At 39.0% G+C, this 21,141-nt stretch overlaps 1 protein-coding gene and 1 pseudogene across 1 annotated transcript in view; one reads left to right on the top strand and one right to left on the bottom strand.

The window, feature by feature from the left end:
• ARG2 (arginase 2) overlaps positions 1-21,141 on the top strand; it is a 40,604-nt gene that overhangs the window by 10,947 nt on the left and 8,516 nt on the right. Inside the window, exons 3-4 of the mRNA XM_037832471.1 lie at positions 16,648-16,825; positions 20,102-20,261. Coding sequence (XP_037688399.1) covers positions 16,648-16,825; positions 20,102-20,261 — 338 coding nt within the window. The remainder of the gene's footprint in view (positions 1-16,647; positions 16,826-20,101; positions 20,262-21,141) is intronic.
• Positions 2,522-3,439, bottom strand: LOC119531323 (annotated as a pseudogene).

Below are 21,141 nucleotides of genomic sequence, written 5' to 3'. Positions count from 1 at the left end.
ACAGCTATTTCAAATCTTTACCCATAATCCTCAACTCCCTGCCTTTCCAACTCAGGTATGAATTCATTTAAGTTATAACCTTTTTCCCATCATCCCCCACATTTGTTGTATCAACAATGATCCTTACTGCCTTTCCACTTTCTTTGGAAGATGAGGTGTCCAGTCCCTGAATTAGGTAGGTACAACTGCAACTGGTAAAACTCAATTTAATAGTGGTGTAAGGAAAAACAGGTGATTTGGCACTTGAGTAATCATAGTCTGTTTACTCTGTTCCTTGAAGTTCAGACCTAAATTCTTATCTTGTACTGTGGTTAGCCTTCTACCTAATGGTCTCAGATGGTTGTGACTTTATTTCTGGCGGGAGAATAGAAGAAGGGACAAAGAAAGGGGATAAAGGCAGAACTTCTGCTTTCCCTTAAGTAAGGTTCCCAGAAGTCATGGTTCACAACCCTGCTGTAGGACAGTGGGTTCCTTTGCAGTCTGTATTTCCTGTAAACTGGTAATTAGATCTATATTGCCTTGGCCAGATTCAGGTTCAGTTGTTTTTTGGGGAGTGGCAAGACTGTTTCATAAGTGGTAAAACATACTTCCATCAGAAATCATGTTATTATAAATTGGACTTCATCAAAATTTAAAACTTGTACATTAAAGGGCATTATCAAGAAAATGAAAAGAGTACCTACAGAATGAGAGAAGATATTTTAAAAACCATATATAAAATAAGAATCTAATATCCAGAAAATATAAAGAACTCCTGCAACTAAACAACAAAAAGATAATCCAATTATAAAATGGGCAAAGGACTTGGATAGTTATTTCTCCGAAAAGGATATACAAATGGTCAAAAAGCACATGAAGTGATGCTCAACATCACTGGCAGTTAGGGAAATGTAAATCAAAACCATGAGATATCACCTCATGCCCACTGGAATGGGTTTTATTGTAAAAGGAAATGGAAAATAAGTAACGGCAAGGATGCAGAGAAATAGGAACCCTAGTATGTTGTTGATGGGAATGTCAAAAGGTGCAGTCGCTGTGCAAAAAGTTTGGCAGTTCCTCCGAAAGTTAAACATAGAACTACCATATGTCCTGGCATTCCAAATTTTGGGTATATAACCAGAATTGAAAGCAGGGACTCAAAAGGATATTTGTGCAACAGTGTTCATAGCAGCATTATTTGCAGTAGCCAAAAGGTAGAACCAACCCAAATGTCCATCAACAGATGATGAATAAACAAAATATGGTATATACATAAAATGGGATATTATTCCGCCTTAAAAAGGAATGAAGTTCGATATATGCTGCTACATGGATGAACCTTGAAAACATCATGTTGAGTTAAATAAATCAGACACAAAAGGACAGATTATATGATTCCACTTATGAAATAGCTAGAATATGTAAATTCAGCGAGACAAAGTAGATAATAGATTGGGGGAGGGGAGAAGGAAATGGGAGTTAATACATAATGTTTGAAGGGTTTCTGTTGGGGTGATGGAAAAGTTTTGGTAATGGATTGTGGTGAAGGTAGCACAATATTGTGAATGTGATTAGTCCCACTGAATTGTATGCTTGAGAGAGGTTGAGATGGGAAAGTTTATGCTGTATATATGTTTCTGTGATTTTAAAAAGAGAGATACTAAAGAGATAACGATAGTGATATGTATTACATGCACCTGGACTGGAGGTGAAAATGCTCAAAAGGACATATATTTTTGAGACAGTTGAAACAAGTGGAATATATATTGTATGCTTTACATCAATGTTAAATTTCTTGAACTTGACAACTGTACTTAATGAAGTCATGTAAATAATTATTATTAGGAAGTATACGTGGAAGTATTAAGTGATCAAGGAGTATGATTTACAGCCTACTCTCAGATGCTTAGAAAATGGGTAGGTACTTAGGTAGACAGAGACAGAATGATATAACATTGTTAAAATTGTTAAAAGTTGGCAAATCTAGGCATGTGGAGAGAGGTTAAATTGAAGTTCTCTGTATTGTTTTTGGATTATTTTTGTACCTGTCCTGTAAGTTTTAATTATTTCAAAATAAAAAGTTAAAGAAAAGTGGTAGTAGCCATTTATTTTTGCCTAGAATTGATCCATTAACTTGTTTCTAATTATTTTTTAAGATCTTTAACATATGCTTGCAGTTTGTTGGCGTTTTTTAAAAAATCAAGCTGTAAATTCCTATTATAAATTTAAAATGAGGTTCTTAAAATCTCAACTTGACCAGATATGGAACCATTTAAAACCTTTAAAGGTATATTGAAAAAAACAAACAAAAAAACCCACGTTTGTCTTTAACAAAAAAGAGACAATTTTAGGTAAAAGTAATAAAAACCCCATGCTGCATAGACAATACAGATAGTTCTGGTCATCTGGTCAATGGACAAAAAGCAAGGACTTAAAGACTTCAGCTCCACTCTTTTGTTCATTTCTTATTGCTGGAATTTCATGTTCGTTTCTTCTTGTTGGATGACTTAACCAGATGATGAAAGAGATGGTAAGCTGGCATTTACTCAGCCCCACCCTGCTCGGCCTCAGGAGGAGATGAATGCTCAGCTGGTGGTTCAGCTGCTTTTGACTTTTTGCAATCTTGTGGTTTAGGGTTTTTTTAGTAACTGAAGTTGCTGTGGGTACCATCATTCTAGTGTTACTCAACTTAGACCTCGTCTCCTTGATTTTCCTTATCTTCTTATTTGTCATCTTCTCTAGGCTGTCTTTGGTGAGTAGGGCCCTTGTGGAATCATGGTGTATAACCCCAATACATATGTCTCACTCGTCTGTCTTGTTCCTCTGCACCCTGGTTGTCAACACCCTCCTTCACTTCTTCCTGTTCAGAAGGGTTGGTGTGGTCATTGCCCACAGGGTCTCTGCATGTAGTTCGGCAGGGCTGACACTGTTGGGTCTGCCCTTCGGGGTGCACTCTGATCCCTCATTCTTTTTCCCATTCTCACTATTCTGGTAGTTGTGCAGAGGACACCTACAACATGGATAAAGTTATGGTTACGGTCTGCTGCATATTTACTGCCTTGCACCAGAACTCTTCCAGGGCCTGTAACGTTTGCTGCCTCTGTACCCTTTTCTCCCTCTGTACCCTTTTCTCCTTCGACAGCATCAAACTCTACAGTCTCTCCATGTCCTACACTGCACAGGTACTTCCTGGGTTATTCTTTTTGGCAGTCTGGTTAACAAATACGTCTTCCTTGGTGTTATTTCTGTTGATGAAACCATATCCATTCTTACATTGAACCATTTTAGTGTTCCCACAAATGTTGCAATGGTCATGATGGTCTTTTTGTCCCCACAGTAGGCACTGTTGATGTGAGGCTGCCTGGGCCACTGCTGCCTGCATTGCTGCCTGTGGTGCTCGGCTTGGTGTTGGCAGCACTGAGGGCAGGGGTGGATGCTGGGTCTTGGCCTTGCTGTTCATGGTTGTGGTGATGGTGGATGGGGTTGGCTTGCAGCAGCTGCAGCTCTTCCCTTCCCAGGGTGTGATGGTAACTAGGCCATTGGTGCAGTGGAGCTGCTCAGGGCCTCTGGGGTTTACTCTCTGCTTCTACTACCCGTCAACCGTTTCCAAGTATTTTTAACAGGATAGTGTCTAACACCTCAATGCCAACATATCCAAAACTGAACTTCTCATCTTCCCCTCTCCCTTCCCCATGGTAGCATAGCCAGAAAGCTGGAGGGCAGTTTGTCTTTCTTCCATACCCCCTTCTTATCATACCTGCAAGTCCAGTTCTCCTACTGCCTTATCTTCACACTTCATATTGGGGTTTCTGTTCTCCTGGCCAGTCCATTTTCCATACTGCTATCAGAGCACTAGATTTAAAAGGCAAATTTGATTTGTCACTTCCTGACTTGAAAATCTTAGTAGCTGATCCCTACATTTAAAATCTGGATCTGGCACCCTCCTACCTCCTGCCTCATCTTTCCTAGTCTTCCCACATGCACCCTGGGCCTAGGGGAACTGAATTATTCAGTAGGGTTAATGGTACGATGGGCTTTTCTCCTGCCAAATACCTCCAAGACTCAGATATTGCCTCTTCTGAGAAGCCCTCCTGACTCTCTCACCTTTTCTCTGTTTCCATCACACACCATACAGAGCTATATCACAGCAGATAACACTGGAATGTACTTCATCTGTCTGCTCATCAGACTGTGAGCTCCCTGAGGGCTGCAACCATACTTTATCTCTATATCCCTAGGACTTAGCAGAGTCCAGGCACACAATGAATGAATACACAGTACATTTTTGTTGAAGGTGACAGTGTTTAATTTTACCCAAGCCCTGTGTTTCTGAAAAAGCAGCAAAGTTTAAGAAATAGCCACAGTGCTTTGTCTTCCAGAAAATGGCTTACTGTAAAGAACCACCCTTCCCCATATGAATTACTGATGCCTCCTTTGTTTACCTATGACAAGACCAGACACAAACTTCAAATTCCCATTCTTTGCCTCATACAAGTTGAACTGCTTGTCTCCACTGATCAATCAGAACAAAATGTTTTTAACCCGACTTTGCTTAAATGTCTCTCTTTCCTCCAGATCCTTTAACTTTAAGTGCACCTCCCCCAAAATAGGCTGTTTCAGCATAAAGTATTCTCAAATCTACTATCTGATCACACTGACATTCCATTCCACTTCCCTACACCTAGTCTTCTCTTTAAAAGGAAAACCTCTATAGTCTAATCCTTGAGATACTTGCTGTTCTTATGGTCAGTGTTCTCCCTATTGAAATAGTCTTGTCTTTCTGTTGCAAAAGCCCCTTTCTCCCTTTCCAATAATCCTTTTGAATAAATTCTTCCCTTACCAAGTCTGGATTTGTTTTTATTTGACAGAGGGAAAAAGAGGACAAAGCATCATAGCTTTCCCCTGTGACTTCATTCACATCTGGACCCATGGGATTTTCTCAGATATCAATTTCCTTCCTCTAAAAATGACTTGATATTCAAAGCCACTTGGTTTCCCAGATTTTTAAGAAAGTATACTCAAAGAATAACTGTCATAAATCTTATCTCATATATTTATTGAACTTTGCAATAAATTGGAAAAGTTGGGTACCAGTTGATAAATTTATTCAAGCTAAATGTTTTTAGGTGATAATGGCCCCTTTCTGAGACAGTTAAATTTTTTTTTATATTTTTTATTATGAAATATAACATGTACAGAAAGGTGATAACTTTAAAAGTGTGATTTAACAAGTAGTTATATAGATAATTTCAAAGAATGTTGTGAGCTGTAGTCCAACCATTTCCATTATTTCCTTCTAGCAATTCTAATACCCTAGCATCTAAAATATATATATATATATAAAGATTCAGTATTCGTAATCCTTTGTTAAGTCCTGTCTTGTCTGTTACTACCCCTTCCTCTCGTTTAATCACTTTCTTGATCTTCAGGGATGTCCAGGAAGTGACCACCCTAACTTGTTCATATTGAAAAGGGGTGTCAGCATTATGGGGAAGGGGGCTGCATCTGGTTGATGTTCTTGAAGGGGCTGTTGCCTCCGGGTTTTGAGACTTACCTGGCATAGGAATACTCTGGAGGATTTAAGTTTCTGAAAAATAAACTTAGTGAGTGAAACTTTTATGGAGTCTCAGACAGGGACCTGCGTATTTCAGGACTACTGTAGGTTGGGGCTTGGCATACTGTGGCCATCTGGAATATCTAGCTGGAGCTTGCATAAGAATAACCTCCAGGATAGCCTCTCAACTCCATTTGAGATCTCTTAGCCACTGTAACCTTTATTTTGTTATCTTTCTTTTCCCCCTTTTGGTCAAGAAGGCATTTTCAGTCCTTCGTTGCCAGGGCCAGGCTCATTCCTGGGAGTTGTGTCCCATGTTGCCAGGGAGATTCATTTCCCTGGGAGTCATTGCCCATGAAGGAAGGAGATTAATGAATTCATTTGCAGAGTTGGGCTTAGAAAGAGAAAGGCCATATATGAGCAACAACAGAGGTTCCCTGAGGGTATGTCCTGGACAAAATTATAGGTAGACTTAGCCTCCCTTTTACACCCATAAGTTTCACAAGAGCAAGCCTCAAGATCGACGGCTTGACTTATTATGTAGGGGGTTCCTAATTTCACATAGCATATATTCTGTCCAAGATAAACAAATAATATCTTGCATTATCTTCACTTAGTTTTAGAATCATCAGCATATATTCTGTCCAAGATAAATAGTGTCTCACATTATCGTCACTTAGTTGTAGAATCATCACTCTCAATTTTAAGCAATTATCATAACATAAAACACCCCAAAGCTCTTATCAGCCCCTAATTATACATCCCTAGTATTAATGTAGTACTGGTAAGGTATTCCTATTAAATATAGTCTATAATATGCAATGGGTAGTTTTTCCCATATACCACTCTGCTGTTAACTCTTTGTACCAGTGTCATACCTTAGAAGTATATCATTGTGCCAGCTTGAATGTATTGTGCCCCCCAAAACGCCATTATCTTTGACACAATCTTGTGTGGGCAGACGTATTAGTGTTGATTAGATTGCAATTCTTTGAGTGCTTCCATGAAGATGCGACCCGCCCAATGTAGGTGATAACTCTGATTGGATGATTTCCATGGAAGTGTGGCCCCGCACATTCAGCATGGGCTTTGATTAGTTTACTAGAGCACTATAAAAACTCAGACAGAAGGAGCGAGCTTGCAATAGCCAAGAGGGACATGAAGAATGCACAGTTGCTGAGAGAGGAGCTGCAGATGAGAGACAGTTTGAAGACAGCTGTTGAGAGCAGTCTTTTGCTCTGGAGAAGCTAAGAGAGGAAAAAGCCCCAAGAGCAAATGAGAGTGACATTTTTGAGGAACTGCAGGCTAGAGAGGAATGTCCTGAGGGAAAGCCACATTAGGTTACTATTCCCCCTTCTCTAGCTTCTGTCTTTCTCTAGGTCCCCTGTATTCTACATTATAAGACACTGATTTTATATTGTTCAGGGAGTTCATAGTAGTGGTAACATGCAATATGTCTCCTTTTGTGTCTGACTTATTTCACCCAGCTTTATTCTTCAGGGTTCATCCATGTTGTCATACGTTTTAGGACCTCATTGCTTCTTATTGCTGCATAGTATTCCATTGTATGTATATACCACATTTTGTTTATCCACCCATCTGTTGAAGGACACTTGAATTGTTTACATCTCTTGGCAATTGTGAACAATGCCGCTATGAAAATTAGTGTGCACATTTCTGTTCATGTCACTGCTTTCAGATATTCTGGGTATATCCCAAGAAGTGGAATTGCTGGATCATAGGGTAACTTGATATCTAATTTTCGGAGGAAGCGCCAAACTGTCTTCCTCAGTGGCTGTGCCATTTTATATTCCCACCAGCAGTGAATAAGAGTTCCAATTTCTCCATGTCCTCTCCAGCATTTGTAGTTTTCTGTTTAATGGCAGCCATTGTTGTTGGTATGAGATGATCTCTTGTGGTTTTGATTTGCATTTCCCTAATAGCTAGTGAAGATGAACTTTTTTTTCATGTGTTTTTTAGCTGTTTGTATTTCCTCTTCAGAAAAATGTCTTTTCATATCTTTCCCATTTTATAATTGGGCTGTTTGTACTATTGTCCTTGAGTTGTAGAATTTCTTTATATGTGCTAGTTATAAGTCTCTTATAAAATATATGGCTTCAAAATATTTTCTCCCATTGAGCTGGCTGCCTCTTCACTGTTTTGACAAAGTCCTTTGAGGTACAGAAGATTTGGATTTTGAGGAGTTCCCATTTATCTATTTTTTCTGTCATTGCTTGTGCTTTGGGTGTAAGGTCTAAGAATCTACCTCCTAATACTAGGTCTTGAAGATGTTTCCCTACATTATCTTCTAGGAGTTTTATGGTACTGTCTCTTATGTTGAAGTCTTTGATCCACTTTAAGCTGTTTTCTATAGGGTGTGAACTCAGGGTCTTCTTTCAGTCTTTTGGATATGGCTCTCTAGATTTCCCAGCCCCATTTGTTGAAGAGACTGTTCTGTCCCAGTTCAGAAGATTTGAGGGCCTTATCAAAAATCAGTCAACCATAGATCTGGAGGTCTATTTCCGAACTCTTGATTCAATTCCATTGATCAATATGTCTATCTTTGTGCCAGTACCATGCTGTTTTGACTACTGTGGCTTTATAGTAGGCTTTAAAGTCAGGAAGTGTGAATCTTCTCGCTTTCTTCTTCTTTTTTAGAATGTTTTTTGCAATTTGAGGCCCCTTTCCCTTCCAAATAAATTTGATAACTAGCTTTTCCAAGTCTGCAACGTAGTTTGTTGGAATTTTGATTGGAATTGCATCGAATCTGTAGATCAGTTTGAATAGAATTGACATCTTAATGACATTTAGCCTTCCTGTCCATGTACATGGAATACCTTTCCACCTATTTGGGTCCTCTTTGATTTCTTTTAGTCAAGTTTTGTAATTTTCTATGTAGAGATCTTGTATGGCTTTGGTTAAGTTTATTCCTAGGCACTTGATTTGTTTTTCTTTTTTTTTAGTTGTTATTGTGAATTGAATTTTTTTCTTGAGTGTCTCTTCAGTTATGTCATATCTGGTGTATGGGAACATTACTGACTTTTGCTCATCAATCTTGTACCCCACCACTCTGCTGAATTTGTTTATTAGCTCAAGTAGTTTTGTGGTCGATTTCTCAGGTTTTCCAAATGTACGATTGTATCATCTGCAAATAATGACAGTTTTACTTCTTCCAACTTGGATGCCTTTTATTTCTTTGTCTTGCCAGATTGCTCTGGCTAGAACTTCTAGCACAATGTTGAATAATAGTGGTGACAGTGGGCATCCTTGTCTTGTTCCTGATCTTAGGGGGAAGGCTTTCAGTCTCTCACTGTTGAGTGCTGTGCTGGCTGTGGGTTTTTCATATATGTCCTTTATAATATTGAGGAAATTTCCTTTAGTTCCTACCTTTTGAAGCAATTTTATCAAAAAAGGATGCTGAATTTTGTCAAATGCTTTTTCAGCATCTATCAAGATGGTCATTTGACTTTCCCCTTTTGATTAATGTGTTGTATTACATTGTTCGATTTTCTTATGTTGAAACACCCTTGCATGCCTGGAATGAACCCCACTTGGTCATGGTGTGTGATTCTTTTAATGTGTCTTTGGATTCGATTTGCAAGTATTTTGTTGACAATTTTTGCATCTATGTTCATTAGGGAGATAGGCCTGTAGCTTTCCTTTCTTGTCTTAGACAGTTTTTTTAACCAGGATGTTGACTGCTTTCTTCACGTAAAGGCCAAGTGACTTCTAGTTACTTTAGATAGATGTGGCCTTATTCCTTTATTATTCAAAATATCACAACTCAGAGGCCCAGAACCTAAGGGATTACTATGGTTGGTTGAAATAATTTAATTCCTGAATAAATTTACTTGTCTTTCCCTATTAATGACCAAACTCTCTTGGTATTGAGTGTGTATTAATAAAACAAGTATGGTAATACTTAGATTTAAGGGGAAAAAAAGAATCTTCCTGTGTCCCACACCTCCCCCCACAGAGAACCAATGAACAGGAAAAGAAGTAGAAAACACCTCTTGTGTGACCCAAGAATTGAGTCATAGCAGGGTGTGGCATTGTGGTTAGGGCTTTCAGAGATTTGGTGTTTTAAAATTTGATTGCCCCTGTCATATTCTTTCAGAGAGAATGTAGAAAATTTGAGTTGTATATGAGAACTGGGCTTTTTCGGAGCCATTTCAATAAGAAATCAAGGGGCCTGTTTGTTTGCTATTTCTCTCCCCAAACTGTTTTTAATCAATATAACGTAGTACTATTATAAACAGATTTTGGGAAGTCTTAGGTTACACCATCAGTTTCAAGGAAAGAAAAAAAAAAAATGGGTAGGTTGTGGAGAAAAACCAAAAAGATGCCTCCTCTAGTTAATATGTGCTCAGTAGCTACTTTGTTATCTCATTTAATCATCCTCACAACTGTGTAAGGTAGGACAGGCTTAGAGACTGAGCTTGGTTAAAGATGTTGACTCTTTAAGGGCCAGAGGGCTAGGGATTCTTTGCTTTGCATTTGGTGTGGCACTTGGCCCACTGTGTCCATGTAGTGCACACCCTATGTTTTCAGCCCAGAATAGTATGGAATGCAGTTTGTCTGTAGACTCACCAGGATGCCACCATGGCCCAGGCTGGGGCAAAGAGCTACACATCGGGACTGGCAAAGCTGTAGCACCAACTTAATGTATCTCCCTTTAAATCCTTTCTGAAACAAGGTCGAATGTAAAGAATAACTGAACAAAAATCGCATTTTAAAGAGCAGCACTTTATCCAAAGGGATTTTGCTTTCTCTTCTGTGGTTAGATATTGGGACAGCTTGACGTTTTGTCAACATGTGAACAATGACAGAAGCTCAACAGTCTTGTTCTGAATGAGGGAAAATGTTGCTGTGGCTTAGGAACCGAGAAACCCCCTCCTTACCTTCACCCCTGCCTGTGCTGGAACCAGACCTCTGAGGTGCTGTCAGCTGACAGTCTGTTCAAGAAAGCATGAGTTGGTTCACCATGATCATGCTTAGAGGGCTGGCAAGAGTTTTGGTTCAGAGAGATACACATTCCAAGCCCATCTTCAGATCTGGTCTCCTTTAGCAAGAAGGACAACTGTAGCTGGTGAGCCAATTAGTAGGAAAGATATAACTGGTGGTGTGAGTTATCTCTTGGCTCAGTTTCATATCTTGAGCCAAATTTTGGAGCTTGTTTGTACTTGGATTTTTTTTTTTTTTTAACTTGAGTGCATTCAGGGAAAAGCACCACGTTTGTATCATTTGAGATTGCATGAGGTTAACTCTGGCACGCATTTGCTATTGGACCTGTCTGGATCTGGGGTAACCTTTCATCCTAGAGGCCCCAGTGCCGCGATCCTTTCCTGTATCTTGTACAGTTGTGGTCTTCTCTGCCTACCAGCTAAAGAGACAATAGGAGAGTAGAGAGGGAAGGAAGGGGATGCTGAGAGCATGATTGGAGCAGTCTTCTGCAGGAATCTGAAGAGCAAATACGTGTACTTGTGTGGTATTTCTTTTCCTAATGCACCAAACTTATTTTGGAGACTGGGTGTAAGGAAGCAAAGAGCTCATTTTTAGATATCTCAAGAGACATGGTTGAGATCATGTAGCCTTTGGGAATTATACACTCTAAACAAAATCCAGCATTTAATTTGTGGGTAACCAAATTAATTTCCCTAAATAACAGTTTTTTCAGAGGTTATTACTCTAATCACGAATCTGCTTACTTCAGATGGCCTGAACTAACCCTTAACCCTGGCATTTTTCCCCTAGTATAGACTGTAATATTGCAATTTTGTTTTTACAAAGCTGGTATTCCAGGTACAGCTTTGAGGCTCTAAGAATTAATTAGCAGGTGCATTCCTTCAAAATACTGGGAATTTCCTTTGCCTAGGGCTATATCCGCCACATAGAGTATTTGAGTCTGTAATTTTAAAAGCCATAAATACCCTGTCAACACCAAATAAGATCCGAGAGTCTTAGTTTTTCTCCAGGTTTCACTGTCTTGTTATTCCTGGCAAGTCATAAACATTTCCATCCTATTCAGAGACAGTTTGAAAAGCTGCACACTGAGAGGCCCCTAGCTTTTCTACAAATCCATTATTCTTCCTGTGTTTCAGTAGACTCTCCCATGTACAAGCCCACTTCAAAACCCATAGCTGTTGATTTGCTGGGATCCTTGGTAGCACCTGGAGCCACCTGTAATTGGAAATTAGAGCAGTAGGAAGAATTGGGTACATTTATGCTGTTGAAAAATACCTGCTCACAACATTGTCGTATGTGAGTCTCTAACCAAAGAGTGATTCAGGTTTGCTCTAAAGCAACTATCTATTACAGTTGAAGCTGTTTAGATTTGCTGAGCTGCATTTTTCCTCCTGGAAAGTGGATAGTGATACCAGCAGCAGACGTGAGAATTGGCCCAGGGTCTAGCACTCTGTAGTGTGTGGAAGCAGCCAGTTGTTTCATTTCCTTCTTTCCTGTCACTGGCTTCTTTCAGGGATTCTCTCACTAGTGATCAGGGCCCTGAAATAGAAGTGCTGTTCACAGATAGTGCTTAGGTCAGGTAGGGAGGGCTGTTCTGATTTCTTCCCCACCGCCTGGTTGCATCATTCTGTTGATGCAATCGTGTTTCCATTCCGCTCTGATGGAGCTTTGAGAGGTTATTCAAGGCCAAAGGTAACATCTGGGCCTAAAAGATCAGAGCAGTGTTTTTGTTATCAGCACTGGGGAGAGAAGCAGTGTGGTCGTGCCAGTGTATGAGCTTCATTTTTTCTCACCACAAATGGAAAATGGAGCCTTTTCAAATTGGTTCTTGGTCTGTTTCACATGAGAGCTTCCTTGAGGTTTCAGGCTCATCTTATATGGTCATACCTTCTTAAAAGAGAGGAAAGAACAGAAATGAAACACTAGGTCTCACTGAACCTAAACTTGCAGATGAGTTGACCCGAAGCACAAAGAGTTAGAGGAAGCAGCAGCTCTCTCAAGCATGACAGGCAGATATTGCTTCCATATTACAATGTTTGCTCTTTGGGTTATTACCCTGGGATTCTTTAAAAATTAGTGAGACCATTTCTTATGCCCCTTGAACTAGAAGAATTTGCCACAGCATTCTCATAAAGTAATAGCTTCAGTATTACCCAGTCCATCCTGCCCTTTCAAAAGATTAACCTATCAGCCTCCGCACTCATCTCAAAAACCTGTGGGTTACGATTCATGTTCTCTACAACCTCATATTACGTTATTCCATATTCACATTTTCCATTCCTATTAAATTGCTCAGCTGTTTCCAAACATGGCATATACATTTCTTTTAGGCCCTCATTTGTCATTTAGAAACCAATTTTGCGTTCTACTCTACTTGTCCTGTGGTGTTACAGTGCTATTAGTACCATGGGTATTAGAGAATAAAGCTTCTAATAGGCTACATCATGTTGGCAGAGTGGATTCAGCTCTGCAGTGAACTAGAAAAGTTAAAAATAATACAAGCCAATAATCCTAGGGCAACATAAGCTTTAGTATTTTGAGACTGTAATCTCTTGAAGGTTAGGGTAGTAGAATAAAAAAATGCTCATCGTGGCACAGATGGCAACTGTCCACCTAAATCCATTCCTAGCATCTTCTGGACATAAGCTAGATCTACATTTCCTGGCCCAGATAATGTGAGCAGGAGTGGTGTGCCTCTTCTAGGCAAAGCGTTTAAAAGAGGAGGTGTGCCTTCTCAATGCTTTCTTCTCCTTCACTCCTTAAGCCCAGGGAGACCTAGCCTGAGCCACATAGGGCAAGGCCCTAGGGGTAGCAGAGCCACCAGCCAGAAGGAGCCTGGTCCCTGAATCACCGCATGGAGGAAAGCCTCTGGCCTAGAAGACCCACCCTGGACTGTTAAATGAACAAGAAACAAACCTTTTGTTTTTGAGTCATTGGTTGAAAGGCTTGTTATAGCAGTTTTGCCTACTCTAATAACCTTATTAAAAAGAATATCATGGATGCGAAATGAAACGTAATAAAGCTTCAGTGGCTGAGAGATTTCCAATGGAGTCGAGAGGTCACTCTGGTGGACATTCTTATGCACTATATAGGTAACACTTTTTAGGTTTTAATGTATTGGAATAGCTAGAAGTTAATACCTGAAACTACCAAACTCCAACCCAGTAGCCTTGACTCTTGAGGACGATTGTATAACAATGTAGATTACAAGGGGTGACAGTATGATTGTGAAAACCTTGTGGATCACACTCCCTTTATCTAGTGTATGGTTGGATGAGTAGATAAATGGAGACAAAAAGTAAACGAAAAATAGGGTAGGATGGGGGTGGGATGATTTGGGTGTTGTTTTTATTTTTATTTTTTATTCTTATTCTGATTCTTTCTGGTGTAAGGAAAATGTTCAAAAATAGATTGTGGTGATGAATGCACAACTATATGATGGTACTGTGAACAGTTGATTGTACGCCATGGATTATTGTATGGTATGTGACTATATCTCAATAAAACTGAATTTAAAAAAAGAATATTGTGGATTATTTCATGCATAAAGGTCTTTAAGGATAGAGCAGTTAACAGTAGTCAAACCTGGGATGTGAGATTGGGGATTTTTACTATTACATACTTCTTAATTCAGTTTTACAAAGAATTTCTATTGCCAGTAAGGAAAGAGAACAAAAGGAGGAAAACATTGCTGGTACAAACTCTTCTTGTTCTAGGAGTCATTTCTTCACAGCCCCAATCCTTAACTTCCTGACTCCTTTACAACCCATTGTCCCTAGTCCTCACCTGACACTTAGATTGTAGCAGTTAAATGTAGCAATTAAATATAGGGTGGGCCACTCAAGCAGGGCCTTTTGATATAACATAGTAATCCCTTCCTGGGGTCTGGCCCTCAGCTTTGTGGATCCAGAAACCCAAGTCTTGGTATGTCCAGAGCTGATCAGGTTTTCAGACCCAAATGCTCATGCTAACCAAACAATCTGAGTCTCTTTTAAGTAAATCAAAATGCCCATCATAATTATGCTGGGTAATAGTCCTTCCAGCATCCGCTGTCAGGACACCCTCCTGCTGGTATGAAGGTATCTGGGAAATCAAGTGAATAACCAGAAGGCCATTTGGTGAGCAAGAAATCAGAGCACATGGAGTTGGATAATTGTAGGGGACTCTAAACATCCAGGCTGTGGATTAATGTGGTGAACTACCCTACAGCAGTTACATATTAATGACCAAAATCATCTTATGAAATTCAGTATCTATTCATTACAAGACTACCAAATTCTCCTTTTCTAGGCTTCATACAACTTTCTTCTGATAAGTAAATAGAAGTGATATTTGTCATACTTAACTGAGTCTGCATCCTAGTTTCCATAATTGAACTTGACTATTTCCAGAGTTCTCTCACTTATTCTATCCACTGAGGTGATATTTGCTGGCTTTACTTATAGAGCATTTTAATTCCCTTTATTTCTTATTGGTCATGTGAGGATTAAATGAGTTCATATGACTAGGAAGTAGTCCTCAAAAGTAAGATATTAATGTTAATATTAATATTCCATTAGATTTTAAACCTTCTGTAAGTATGTACCTAATATTACAAAGCACCAGACATGACCCCATGTCTTACACCTTGGTAAGAGCCTAAATGCTTGATGTGATTTAAGGAGGAGCTAAGATAAACGTGGAAATGGAAGTAGAAACACCTAAGTGTAGGTAGGCACTGCCATTCAAGATTTGTCCTTTCCAAGATTGTATGACCAAGAGGAAAGACCTGATATTGACCTGAAGATTAAAGCTTCATTTAAGTCTGCAGTGTCGTCCCTATATTTTGTAATTTGATGATATCCATAATGACTTTATTCATGGCTTTAAACATTTTTTCAATAGATATTTGGTAATTTTTTCTTGTCTCCCAATTGCTTTGACCTGTTGTCATATTCTTCCTCTTCTATCTCCCCTCCTACCACCTCCCCATCCCCTACTCCCTTTATTTGTTTGAATCTTCTCTGAATCTGAGCTTTTAATAATTATTTCTTAAAGTACAATGACAAAAAATACATAAACACTTCTAGCTTCAGGTGTATCTTACTTTTATTTGAGAATAGAATAAGATTTTCTGCTTTGTTTCTGATAGCACTTTTGGTGACGATCCTTTGGCCTTTTGGGCTGATGTTCTGTCACTGCTTCTCAAATTTTTGTATCAACTTAGAATTTAGCTTTGGGTTGAATTTGGAATTGAGGATAAAGCTCAAAGCTGCACATGATAGGTCAACACTATCTTATTCCATATCTTTAACACAAATCTTCAGTGAAATATTGAGTTAAACTGACTATCAATAAGATTTACCATGTCTACCCTCCCATACTCATATACCTGGACTCCAGTTTGAGAAGCAGGGCCCTGAGGATATAATCCGTGGTAATGTTCTGTTCTCTGACAGGTCACATTCCTTTTTGATAGAGCTGGATTATTTAATGCTCACCCTAAATGTAACATCTCACCTATTTATTTATATGACGTAGTTAAGATTGAGAAGACTGGTATTTACACTAAAGATAATGCACAGCAACATGTGTTATAATTCATTAGAATATATGAAACCTGGGTGGGGAAATATTCTGAGCTGTCAAAATAAATCACTTGTTCTTCAAGTGTTGGAATCAGGAGGGATTCTTTGGGAGACAAACCACATAGTAAAAAATAGACCTTGAAGGCCATGGCCTGGATTTGAATCCTGGTTCTGGCACTTAGCAGCTGTGTCATCTTAGGCAATTTACTTCTTTCAGTTTCCTCATCTATAGAATGAACATACTTTGATTACTTCATAGGATTGTTGTGAGACTTAAATAAGAATTAAGGTTGAGCACGAGAACAGTGCCCACAACCTTGTAATAGTCAATAAATGTTAGATATTTCTCTTATTTTTAGGATGCTTTAGGTACCAAGCACTGTTTGTTATTTTATTTAAAACATTTATTACTTAATTTCTATGTATGTATTTTTGTCCTAAATTAATAGTACTTATTTTTCTTTGATTTATTGGTTGTATCTTACTGCGAAAAAATGAGTGTGTCATAAATCATTGGTGGCCCAGGCCAGTAAGTCAGAATAGCACACACAATTAATCTCCTTGTCTCTCATTTGTTTCCAGGCTGCCACCTAAAAGATTTTGGAGATTTGAGTTTTACTCCAGTCCCCAAAGATGATCTCTATAACAATAAAATAGTGAACCCTCGCTCAGTGGGCCTTGCCAACCAGGAACTGGCCAAGGTGGTTAGTAGAGCTGTGTCGGGTGGCTACAGCTGCGTCACTGTGGGAGGAGACCACAGGTAAGCAGGGAACAGGACTGGTGGAGGGGTTGGTTTACATGGTACTTTGGTCAAATCATTTAGCTTCGTTTCTGTTTCCTCACCTGGAGGAAAACGCTGTACTGATTTCCAGGTTATGGTATATGTAATAGCATTTTAATGTCTAAGAACATTAGCTGTTGGAGGCACATGTAATTTTGTGTAACTTATTGTTTAGTATGAGAAAATGGGTACATTCAGACACAGCAAGTTCAGAAGTAGACTAAACAAGGTTTGTAGGCACCGTATTTTTTTTGTTTTGTTTTTTAGCTCTTGAAAAGCTTTTTTGAGAAATTATGTCATGGCTTTCATTTGGCTATTTTGAAGAATTGGAAGAATCTTATCAACAGGCTGAATTTGGGCATTTTTGTTAGCATTTCTGCTAACAGGTTGTCAGAGATCCCCATTTGGCTTGTGAATATGTTTTTGCCTCCACACCATGGACTCTAGGTGACTAATATAATTAATGGATTAGCATGTACTTTATTGAGCACTGTTCTCATGTGCCCTCAGCAGTGCTAGAGATTGTTGGTAGATAAAATAAGATAAAGCCCCAGTTTTTAGGAAACTTGTGATTTATTAGGACTAGATGAAATAAATACATGTGGCATGAAAAAGATTAGTGAATTCTATAGGATTTCAGAGAAGGAAAAGATCAACCTGGGCTAGAGTAGTCAGATTTCACAGAGGAGTGTGATTTGAACTCAGAAATGCAAGTTTTGGGTAGAAAGAAAAAAGGCACTGAAGTACTAGAAGTAATGAGCACTTGATATATATTCTTATTTAATCCTCCTAACAGTGCCATGAGGTAGGTTTGGTTTACTTTAATTTACTGCTGAGGGACAGAAGTAAATAACTTAACCAAAGACTAGAGCCAGGAAGTAACTGAGCTGAGATTCAAATCCAGTCTGACCCTTATGGCAATTATCGTCTTTTCCTAGATTCAGTCTAGCAACTTTCCCTCAGGTTTTCAGATCACTTAACAAAAGCTAAGTCTTTCTTTGTTACCATCTGGAGAGGCAGGGAGATTCCTCATTAGGAATAAAACTTCAGGTAGAATAAGAGAGTGGTCAATTCCAGGTTCTCTACTGAGGTTCAGTTAAACCAACCAGAAGTTGGGTCTCCTGCCTAGCTCATTGCTGTCTCTGGAAGTTCATTTATTCAGTCTTTCTTCTGCTCAAGCCTCACTCTTTGGAACTTTTTTATCAAGGTAATTACCATGACCCTTAATTTTTCTTTTGCCTATAGCTATAGCTATAGCTATATTGTAGCCCTGTCAGTGCTCACCTTTTTCTTGTTGAATGCTAAAATCTATGTAATCTGGGAGATTCTAAAAAGGAAGAGATGAGTATATAACTTGAACAGTTGTTGAATATTTTAGAGGAAGAGGCATTTTCAGGTTCATCCTGTTCCTTTTACATAGCACAGTATACACTATTGCCATAATCCTCAAGCCAACTCAGACTTAAACAGGCCAAGTATTATTATCCCTATCTTGTTCTAGGTCATACAGCCCTTCCGGGGCTAACCCCCCAGAATTCTGACTTAATTAACTGCTTTTAGCACTACATTATTCTGTCCCTCAAAGAGGCCTACTGTGGGACATGGAGTCTAAAATGCTGTGTCATGCTACATAGACTAAGAAGGCTAGCTGCAGTTAGTTCCTAAGATGTTTAAGAGGCCTTAAGTTCCATTTCCCTGATTACTGGGAAGCTGGACAGTTTTCGAACCACAATCTCATCAGCTATTGTCCTGCAGTTGAGACAGGGCAATTAGCTGATGTAAGCAGAGGCCAAAAACAAGGAAAGGCAAAAAACAGAGAAAGATTAGAATATTTAAACACCATGCTAATATATGTAAGTTAACATGCAAAACTTGTTTTATTCAGAAGTCTTAATGAGATCTTTAATTGGGTTGCCCTGTTACATTAATGTCAGTCTTAACATATTTGACTTTTCAAGTTTTTAGGAAGTATCACATATAATCTTTCTAAAAAGTTACATTGCTTTCTACTTTTTATCCTGAAAAGGTTACCTTATGGCGCAGCCACTGTGGAAGACAGTTTGGTAGTTTCTCAGAAAGTATAGAATTACCATATGATTCAGCAATCCCATTTCTAGATATATACCCAAAAGAATTGAAAGCAGGGACTTGAACAGACATTTGCACACCAATGTTCCCAGTGGCATTATTCACAATTGCCAAACAATGGAAGCACCCAAGTGTTTAATAACCAATGAATGAATAAAATGTGATATATACATACAATGGAATATTATTCAGGCATGAAAAAGGAATGAGGCTCTGATATATGTGACAACATGGATGAACCTTGAAGACATCATGTTGAGTGAAATAAGCCAGACACAAAAGAACAAATATTGTATGATCTCACTGATATGCAATAATTAGAATAAGGTAATTCACAGAGTCAGAGTCTAGAATTTAGTTTAACAGGGGATGGGGTGGGGTAGGGAATGAGAAATTAATTCTTACATTGTACAGCACTTCTACTGGGTTGATTGTAAAGTTGTGGTAATGAATGGTGATGATGGTAGCAAAACATTGGGAATGTAATTAACAGCGATGAATTATATATTTGAATGTGGGTAAAAGGAAATTTTAGGTAGTATATATGTTGCTAGAATAGAACTTTTAAATAAAAGTATAACATAGTGAACCCTAAGTTAAACAATGGACTATAGTTAATAGTACAGTTATAAATGTTCTTTTATGAATTGTAACAAATGTACCACACTAATACAAGATGTTAAAAATGGTGGTATATGGGAACTCTGTATCTTTTGCATGATTAAAAAGTTAATATAACTGATTATTTGAAATAATTCAGTCTCCCAGTTGTCCCTTAAGAGATTTAAACATTTTTGTGAGTCATTATGTATAGACCACATCATTTAACTAGATTTCATTCATTGAACAAATATTTTGAGGTCCTTTCTCTGCCAGGGCTAATGGATCACATTATATGGATTTGGGGCAGCAATAACATCTGCCACATTACTGTATAACCATTTGTCAGCTTTAAGTTTTAAAAGCCTTTCATTTCTCCCTAACCCACTCAAGATTAGTTTTAGGGAACTACATCCCCTGGGACTCTGTCTTACCTGAACCTAGCCTCAGTCTGGGCCCTTACTTTGCCCTAAGGACCGAGTATGAGCTGTGTCGGCTGAGGGTATTTATTATTGGAATTCTTGCTAAGCAGAGGGCCTTGAAGATTATTATATTTATTCTTTGCAGTCTGGCCATAGGTACCATTAGTGGCCACACCCGCCACTGCCCAGACCTTTGTGTCATCTGGATTGATGCCCATGCTGACATTAATACACCCCTCACCACCTCATCTGGAAATCTCCATGGACAGCCAGTTTCATTCCTCCTCAGGGAACTACAGGACAAGGTCAGTGGGCCAAAATGAAAAGAAAGTCAAATGGTTTCCAGGGGTTATCTTGGGGGCTTTGAGTGTCTAATTCATTATTTCCGTGAAGTATGGGTTGAATGTGGCACACAGTAAAAATACTTAAACCTTTTTCCTTAATATATTCATCAAACACTATTATGGGCCAGATGGTCTGCCAGATGCTAGGGGTATAAAAGTGACTAGGACATGGGTCCCTGCTTTCAGTGGGGCTCATAATCTGCCAAGAAAGGAAGGGAGTGATGGTTAGTAACTCTTGTGATTGGCATACATGCACAGCTTGAGGACTTCTTGATTAGAGGCTCCAGGCCACAATCTTAGACCGTTGGGTCTAGAAGACAAGGAAAACCATGATTATTTCTGGGTAATATTTTTCCTAGGCTGTTCAGAAGACAGGCGAGTCTATATCAGGCATGAACTAGAATCCTTGTGTCCCCTCCCCGCAGGAAGGGACCAGGTTAAATCAGGATATTGCAAAGGTTATTCATCAGGCAGGAATGTTTTGGCTGTTGGCAACTGGGTTATGCTTCAAGAATCACTCAGTAAACAGTTCAGTAATGTGCCAAGAGATGGAAAGGGGCTAATCAGCAGTATTCCTGTTATTTAGATAAGTTAATGAGAAACCGAGGCTACCTTAGGAGAAAAGATTTTTTAAAAATTCCTCTTGAGAAAGCTATGCTGTGCTCTTCAGCTCTCTTTCTGAAATATTTCCACACTTATCAGTTCTCTTTTCCAGATCAAGTGTGTCTTGTGTTGCTTTAAACATACCCTGTGGGAGGGGAAAGCAAACACACCCTGGGAAGCACATGGTGATTATCTTGGTGAGACCAAGAATCCTTCATTAGTCCTGTTCATTCCTCTT

This window comes from Choloepus didactylus, chromosome 4 (genome assembly GCF_015220235.1).
Source record: "Choloepus didactylus isolate mChoDid1 chromosome 4, mChoDid1.pri, whole genome shotgun sequence".
NCBI classification, from domain to species: Eukaryota; Metazoa; Chordata; class Mammalia; order Pilosa; family Megalonychidae; genus Choloepus; species Choloepus didactylus.
Note: the sequence above shows the minus strand (reverse complement) of the source record. Positions and strands in the feature narration are given on the sequence as shown.